This window comes from Salvelinus sp. IW2-2015, linkage group LG26 (genome assembly GCF_002910315.2).
Source record: "Salvelinus sp. IW2-2015 linkage group LG26, ASM291031v2, whole genome shotgun sequence".
In the NCBI taxonomy this organism is placed as follows: Eukaryota; Metazoa; Chordata; class Actinopteri; order Salmoniformes; family Salmonidae; genus Salvelinus; species Salvelinus sp. IW2-2015.
This window is the reverse complement of record NC_036866.1, coordinates 15214992-15224226: the sequence shown is the minus strand read 5'-3', so window position 1 is coordinate 15224226 and position 9235 is coordinate 15214992. Positions and strand designations below refer to the sequence as shown.

The following is a 9235-nucleotide window of genomic DNA, read 5'->3' as shown; positions in this document are numbered from 1 at the left end:
ATAAAGCAAAGCAGTGCGACACAAACAACACAGTTACAGATGGAATAAACAAACATACAGTTAATAACACAATAGAAAAAGTCTATATACAGTGTGTGCAAATGAGGTAAGATAAGGGAGGTAAGGCAATAAATAGGCCACAGTGGCGAAATAATTACAATATAGCAATTAAACACTGGAGTGATAGATGTGCAGAATAGGTGATGCTAAAAAAAATAAAGGGTTACGCATGCCAGATATCCTCTCGGTAGATGGAGTAAAGCCTACATGGTCATTTGTTGTAAGGAAGTGTACACCCCTATAACCCTTATTGAGAAGCGGATGTTAGTCTTCCGATAAATCATCCTGCACTGGACCAAAAAGGACTACATTTGTCACTTTGTTTTCACATCCACTGTAGCCGACACAATATATTTATGAAGTCAAAATGATTCTCACTAAGTTATTTTTGTGTTTTTAGGCTAAGAAGAAATCATTTCAATATTTACTCCTTAATATAAATCAATATTTGACAGTATATCAATCTAGTTTGTGACAGAACACTACATGGCCAAGAGTATGTGGACACTTATGTGGACACTTCTAAAAAAATATATATATATTTTTATATACACTGCTCAAAAAAATAAAGGGAACACTTAAACAACACAATGTAACKCCAAGTCAATCACACTTCTATGAAATCAAACTGTCCACTTAGGAAGCAACACTGATTGACAATAAATTTCACATGCTGTTGTGCAAATGGAATAGACAAAAGGTTGAAATTATAGGCAATTAGCAAGACACCCCCAAAAAAGGAGTGATTCTGCAGGTGGTGACCACAGACCACTTCTCAGTTCCTATGCTTCCTGGCTGATGTTTTGGTCACTTTTGAATGCTGGCGGTGCTCTCACTCTAGTGGTAGCATGAGACGGAGTCTACAACCCACACAAGTGGCTCAGGTAGTGCAGTTCATCCAGGATGGCACATCAATGCGAGCTGTGGCAAAAAGGTTTGCTGTGTCTGTCAGCGTAGTGTCCAGAGCATGGAGGCGCTACCAGGAGACAGGCCAGTACATCAGGAGACGTGGAGGAGGCCGTAGGAGGGCAACAACCCAGCAGCAGGACCGCTACCTCCGCCTTTGTGCAAGGAGGTGCACTGCCAGAGCCCTGCAAAATGACCTCCAGCAGGCCACAAATGTGCATATGTCAGCATATGGTCTCACAAGGGGTCTGAGGATCTCATCTCGGTACCTAATGGCAGTCAGGCTACCTCTGGCGAGCACATGGAGGGCTGTGCGGCCCCACAAAGAAATGCCACCCCACACCATGACTGACCCACCGCCAAACCGGTCATGCTGGAGGATGTTGCAGGCAGCAGAACATTCTCCACGGCGTCTCCAGACTCTGTCACGTCTGTCACATGTGCTCATGTGCTCAGTGTGAACCTGCTTTCATCTGTGAAGAGCACAGGGCGCCAGTGGCGAATTTGCCAATCTCGGTGTTCTCTGGCAAATGCCAAACGTCCTGCACGGTGCTGGGCTGTAAGCACAACCCCCACCTGTGGACGTCGGGCCCTCATACCACCCTCATGGAGTCTGTTTCTGACCGTTTGAGCAGACACATGCACATTTGTGGCCTGCTGGAGGTCATTTTGCAGGGCTCTGGCAGTGCACCTCCTTGCACAAAGGCGGAGGTAGCGGTCCTGCTGCTGGGTTGTTGCCCTCCTACGGCCTCCTCCACGTCTCCTGATGTACTGGCCTGTCTCCTGGTAGCGCCTCCATGCTCTGGACACTACGCTGACAGACACAGCAAACCTTYTTGCCACAGCTCGCATTGATGTGCCATCCTGGATGAVCTGCACTACCTGAGCCACTTGTGTGGGTTGTAGACTCCGTCTCATGCTACCACTAGAGTGAGAGCACCGCCAGCATTCAAAAGTGACCAAAACATCAGCCAGGAAGCATAGGAACTGAGAAGTGGTCTGTGGTCACCACCTGCAGAATCACTCCTTTTTTGGGGGTGTCTTGCTAATTGCCTATAATTTCAACCTTTTGTCTATTCCATTTGCACAACAGCATGTGAMATTTATTGTCAATCAGTGTTGCTTCCTAAGTGGACAGTTTGATTTCATAGAAGTGTGATTGACTTGGAGTTACATTGTGTTGTTTAAGTGTTCCCTTTATTTTTTTGAGCAGTGTATATACTGTATATTTATTGTACCTGTGAGATTATTTTATTTAACATTTATTTAACTAGGCAAGTCAGTTAACAAATTCTTATTTACAATGATGGCCTACCCTGGTCCAACCCTAACCCGGACAACGCCTGGCCAATTGTGCGCCGCCCTATTGGACTCCCAATCATGGCTGGTTGTGATACAGCCCGGAATCGAGCCAGGGTCTGTAGTGACGCTTCTCGCACTGAGATGCAGTGCCTTAGACCGCTACGCCACTCRGGACCCTTATAGCATCTATTTTTTTAATAGAAAATATGAATGTAGCAATGATCTTGTCACTGAATGCTTTGGAATTGAATGAGTCTAAATTAATTTGTGACATTTATATATGTGCTTTATTTTAAAAAGGTGCAACTATAATTTAAAAACTATAAAGTGAAACACCGCGGGCATAAAATAACCGTATGTCTAGTGACGTCGTCCTTTTCCCGCTGTCATTCCCGTATGTGCCTCCACGATGAGGGCAGGCAGGCGGGAGTAGCGTTCCAACAAAAGTATCGACCAAGACAGTCGCTCGGATTTTAACTTTATTTTGCACAAATAACCAGAAGAATGGAGTCGGAGTTATGGAATTAAAGCTACGAGCAATTGCAATGGACGTTTTTCTCGTGGAATTACTATTTTATAGTTGCTTGCTCTCTCTAGTTAATGGTAAGTAGCGATTTTTATTGTTCGGACTTTGCTCCGAGCTTACAAAGTTTTAATGTTTTTTAGAAAACACTGGGAAGCAATGTGGYTTTAGTTACGTGAATGTGTCTCGCTAGAGGTCGGTAGTTATAATAGCTATAATTAAGTTATCCATTTGTGTTTTAAAGTTAAATTGGCATGTATTTTCGTATATTTTATTTAAATATACGTTTTAGCCTTTTCTTTACAAGTTGAATACTCACTCCATGGCAAGGCTATCGCAGGAGCTCACTCAAGTCTAAACTTTCTCGCGTTTTCAATTGATCAGAAGAGTGACACTTCAAAATAGGAAATGTGACTTTATTTAGCTCAACTTTACTTCATTCTTGCGACGGACAGCAAAAGTTCATTTTAGAGCCTACACTCCGAGGCCTCAATGCACCGCGATTGATCGCCGGTGTCGGGTGTCATAAGGACACCCTTTCTGCTTGAAAGTGTGCAAGGTTTGTGGAAAGGAACGACGTTATTTCTCTGATTCTTTCCACACACTTTGTTTTGGAGTAGCAAAATATAGGCCTACAGAATGTCCCAATGAGATAGGTGAGACAGTCTTAATGTGCACAAATATTTCTGAATACAAATATACATTTTAGTTATTTTGTAAGATGTAAACCACTAACAAAATGCATAACAAACCTTCCACCAATTACATTCCATATCTAATACAAGTCTACAAGTGGGACTAGGTCTATAGAGTTCCTGGTTATTTTGGTGGATCTTTTGTCTACTACACTGTTATAGGTCCCGTACAAATATTGTATGCACTGTTAGACCGCTGTTTCAAAAAGGTTGACTATGGATGAGTTTGCACTATAGATGAATGGACTGTATGGATACAATTAGTTAATCCTTGATCAAATACCTAGGCTGGCTATGTCTAGGAATAAATAAATCAAGTCTTTCTGTATGCAGTGTACTTGCATGATTAGGCCTGCACATCAAGTGCAGTAGACAACAATTTCCAAAAGTTGGAGAAGTTGAAATAGACAATCTTTTTTGGTTTTATGGCCATTCTTTTTTCAAGTTGAAAATGGCAGATTAGGACATCTCTTTAAAGCCCACAATGAATTTGTTGATCCATTTTCCTGGCATTGATTTGGGTGAATTATCATATCGAGTGTGTTATCATGAAATACTCTCTTTCGCCAACTCTGATGAATGAACTGTTAATTTAGTTACACCCATGTGTCACTGCTATGGTATAAGCAGTATGTATCAACCTGAGAGAAAATCTCAGTGTGTGGCTTCGACAGAATTTAGGGAGGGGGTGAGCGGATGTAATACACACTCACAGGCTAAAACACAAAACAAGTGTCATTAAACACCAGTCAAGCCAAACACCCAGTGCTGTGTGTAGAGAGATGCCCTATATTGCGCTGTGACTTGTATCAATCACTGTTTATTAAAAAATAAGACCATATATATGATTTATAAAAGTTTTATTAAACACTCACATCTCACATTACACATACCAGGTAAGATTCAGCCCTTAGATCACTTCAGTGTTCAACATTTAAAAAATAAGTTGGACCATGTTATGTAATTGTGTTGCTTTCTTGCGACTGCATATCATCAATAATCAAGCCTTTCATACCTACGCTATTTATCCAATAGATCTGAGTTTTGGCTACTTTTAAAATAAAGCATTGCAGTGTATGGAAAAATTAGCTTGTCTTGAGGTGTGGATGTTATTTAATTCCATGGGTGAAGAATGTATGCCTATGGATTAAATAGTTTCCCAGTTTTTTTTTCACTTTTGAAATACAAGTAGGTTATTGGTTTCATTTCATCTGGGGATTTAGAGAGGAAGTTTAGTGGAAGTCTACTCAGTAGCAGGCTGTCTTGATTTCCCCTGGTTCTCCCACACTCCTTTCCCCAACACCTAGGCCTACTCTTCCTCTGTCCTCAACCCCACACACCCAGACACTGCACAGCGCTGATAAGGCTTTAGAGTCAGGGAACTGTTGGTCTTCCTTCCAACCAAAACAAAACAAGAAAAGAAGAGTTAGGGAATCACTTCTCAGGCTGGGCACAGGCTAGAGCAATGGAGGCTTTCTGCCTTATCTTTCAGGACGCTCCTGAATACATCAATGATGTTCCTCTTGCTGCTGGTGATTCTCTGATCAATCCCAGAACAACAGCAAAGGACCCTGTGAAGATGCTGGAGGAAACGGGTACAAAAGTATCTATATCCACAGTAAAACGAGTCCTATATCGACATAACCTGAAAGGCCGCTCAGCAAGGAAGAAGCCACTGCTCCAAAACCGCCATTAAAAAAAGCCAGACTATGGTTTGCAACTGCACATGGGGACAAAGATTGTACTTTTTGGAGAAATGGCCTCGGGTCTGATGAAACAAAAATAGAACTGTTTGGCCATAAGGACCATCGTTATGTTTGGAGGAAAAAGGGGGAGGCTTGCAAGCCCGAAGAACATCATCCCAACCGTGAAGCATGGGGTTGGCAGCATCATGTTGTGGGGTGCTTTGCTGCAGGAGGGACTGGTGCACTTCACAAAATAGATGGCATCATGAGGGAGGGAAATTATGTGGATATATTGAAGCAACATCTCAAGACATCAGTCAGGAAGTTAAAGCTTGGTTGCAAATGGGTCTTCCAAATGGACAATGACCCCAAGCATACTTCCAAAGTTCGGGCAAAATGGCTTAAGGACAACAAAGTCAAGCTATTGGAGTGGCCATCACAAAGCCCTGACCTCAATCCCATAGAACATTTGTGGGTAGAACTGAAAAAGTGTGTGCGATCAAGGAGGCCTACAAACCTGACTCAGTTACACCAGCTCTGTCTGGAGGAATGGGCCAAAATTCACCCGACTTATTGTGGGAAGCTTGTGGAAGGCTACCCGACACGTTTGACCCAAGTTAAACAATTTAAAGGCAATCCTACCAAATACTAATTGAGTGTATGTAAACTTATTACTCACTGGGAATGTGATGAAAGAAATAAAAGCTGAAATAAATCATTCTCTCGACTATTATTCTGACTAACTGACCTAACATAGGGAATTTTTACTCAGATTAAATGTCAGGAATTGTGAAAAACTGAGTTTAAATGTATTTGGCTAAGGTGTATGTAAACTTACGACTTCAACTGTATCTGTTTGGGCTTCTTGCAGTCAATTTGCAGTCTACAAATTATTTGTAGTTATGTTCCGGCCCGCCGACCATCCGCTCAAGAAAAAAAAGTCCCCCAGGTGAATCTATTTGATGATCCCTGTTCTAGTGTATATAGAGTTGATGATTCCCTCACCGGTTAGACTTAGATGTTAGTGCTGAGTTAAGCTACAGCCTTATTAGCTACAACACCAAATGAAAATGTGGCCCATAGGCTGTTTGTTTCCATGTATATATTAGCTGGATAATCCTGCTGGTGGAGCCACTTGAACATGATGATGGTAAAATAAGGAACCACATTCTTCTGAGTGAATGATCGTGCCCAGAGGCCAGTCATGGATGTTTAGGAAAGAGCTGGCATTGTTTCTTGTAGTGAGAATGGCTTCTCCTTGGCCCTGCCTCTTGGGTTGTGGCAGAGACAGAGTGCGACTACTTTGCAGCATGTGGAGTGGACAGGCCTGGCTGCTGCCTTTGCTCTGTTCTCATAAAAAGATCAGCTGTTGTGGAGAGATTGATCTTTGTAATCCCCGCTGTTCTGTATCCACTGGGGGCTGAGGTGTCAAGAATCCTCACTGATGGCTTTCGTTGGTGTCTCCCTGGGCCTCCACATTCTGCTGTCTTTTTAGGAATGCCTTTGGATTACCAGTGCTGCATATTTATTTTCAACACGCCAATACACACAACCACTTAGGACTTCTTCTACACTACATCCTTGAGATCTCATAAGAAGCATGTAGGCTACTTGTTGTATGCCAAGTGTTGACTATGCCTATTTTCTAGAGGCAGCGTTTCTGTGATTGTGGCATTTCTAGAGCATAGGCCTAGTTCTCCTGTACCTTTTTTAGGGAGGGATACTGTGTTAATTGTGTTCTTATGTTCCTCTGTAGGTCTCACTTATCCTCTTTCAGTTTTGACCTATGAACCTGTGATTCAGGGAAGAAAGGAAAGGTAGAGTTATGGTAGAGTTAGGCTATGACTTGTGGCTTTACATCTAACATCAAATTGTAGCGAAATGCTTGTGCTTCTAGTTCCGACAGTGCAGCAATATCTAACAAATGATCTAACAATTCCACAACAACTACCTAATACACACAAAYCTAAGTAAAGGAATGGAATAAGAATAAGAATATATATATATACATATAAATATATGGATGAGCAATGACAGAGCGGCATAGGCAAGATGCAATAGATGGTATGAAAATACAGTATATACATGAGATGAGTAATGCAAGATATGTAAACATTATTAAAGTGACTAGTGATCCATTTGTTAAAGTGGCCAATGATTTCAAATCTGTATTTAGGTAACAACCTCTGTGTTAGTGATGTCTGTTTAACAGTCTGATGGCCTTGTTATATGAGCTGTTTTTCAGTCTCTCGGTCCCAGCTTTGATGCACCTGTACTGACCTCGCCTTCTGGATGGTAGAGTTGTGAACAGGCAGTGGCTCGGGTGGTTGTTGTCCTTGATCTTTTTGGCCTTGCTGTGACATCGGGTGCAGTAGGTGACCTGGAGGGCATGTAGTTTGCCCCCGGTGATGCGTGGTGCTTTGTGCAGACAGCACCACCCTCTGGAGAGCCTTGCGGTTGTGAGCGGTGCAGTTGCCATACTAGGTGGTGATACAGCTTGACAGGATGCTCTCAATTTTGCATCTGTAAAAGTTTGAGGGTTTTTAAGACACATTTCTTCAGCCTCCTAAGGTTGAAGAGGCGCTGTTGTGCCTTCACCACACTGTCTGTGTGGGTGGACCATTTCAGTTTGTCCGTGATGTGTATGCCGAGGAACTTAACTTTCCACCTTCTCCACTGCTGTCCTGTCGATGTGGATAGGGGGGTGTTCCCTCTGCTGACCAGACCTCTCGCGCCATTTCGAGCATGTTGATTTTGTCCACCCACACCAGACGCGATCAGGACACGCAGGTTGAAATATCAAAACAAACTCTGAAACAATTATATTAATTTGGGAACAGGTCGAAAAGCATTAAACATTTCAATTTAGCTAGCTAGCTTGCTGTTGCTAGTTAATTTGTCCTGGGATATTAACATTGGGTTGTTATTTTACCTGAAATGCACAAGGTCCTCTACTCTGACAATTAATCCACAGATAAAAGGGTAAAAGTTTGTTTCTAGTAATCTCTCCTCCTTCAGGCTTCTTCTTCTTTGGACTTTATATGGCGGTTGAAGCTGCACTACTTGCAGCGATTGTATAACATGTATGTGTACATTTATTTAGCAACACTTGTGCACATGACACGAGCGGTGTGGTCAGCATGTCAAGCTTCTTCTCCCTCGTTCTTCACAAGTACCTGTATGATAGCAGTCTTCTCAGTGTCTCTCTCACTGTCTAGCAGGTGCACCACACTACAAAGACATATGGTATGTGTTTGTGGAATCCAGATGTTATGCCGCAATAAAATCATGGTCTAAACAAGGTTATGTTGGACATTGAAGCCTATGTATGGGGAGGGTAGAAACTAAAGTTTGACATTTAAAATGTGTAGCTCATCTGTTCATTTGACTCCCAACCCTTTTGTAGTCTAGAATGAGGAGTCGTGTTCTGAGGATGTGTAGATAGACGGGCAGTACATTGTGATTAGTCTGGGTTTTTACCCTGTTCAGGGGATGAAGTCCTCATAAGCAGCAGACTGTCTGGCTGGCACTACCATGTTAAAATTGGATGTCCATGCCAGCTTCACAAATCCAACATGGCCTATGATTAGAAGGTCACAGGTATGGACCTAAGGGGATTGAAGCAAGTGGTTATACCCCAGAGAAAGTTTGAGAATTTTTTTGGGCACCTCTTTATGTAAAATACAAACATTGCTGACTAGGCTAATTGTTTGCTTATGGGCAATTCCATGGTAACGTAATTATGCTTTTACTCAGATTTTTGTAAGCCAAGCAAAAAACATTGATTTCAAAGTTTAACAAACCATACAACTCTATGCACAAGGGCTACTTTGATCAATTTACAAAGACAATTTCACAAAACATTTACTGGAAGAACTGTGCAGATGCAAAGTTTGATAACATAATCACGGTAAAATCTCCCTCAGTTTTTTTTATGCGACCACGTCCAAAAACTCTTAAAAATGTCTGCTCTGAATTAAGATTCAGTGATGTCTGCAGGAAGTATGGGCTGTCAGCTATGACATGACACCTTGAGTTTTAAAACATCTATTTTGGTTGTTAAA

General features: G+C 42.1%; 1 protein-coding gene across 1 annotated transcript in view; it reads left to right on the top strand.

Moving 5' to 3' along the window:
* The first annotated feature begins 2655 nt into the window (after positions 1-2655).
* LOC111952930 (low-density lipoprotein receptor-related protein 5) overlaps positions 2656-9235 on the top strand; it is an 84160-nt gene continuing 77580 nt past the window's right edge. The window contains exon 1 of the mRNA XM_023971953.2: positions 2656-2871. Within this exon, the coding sequence (XP_023827721.1) occupies positions 2787-2871 (85 nt within the window). The 5' untranslated portion in view covers positions 2656-2786. The remainder of the gene's footprint in view (positions 2872-9235) is intronic.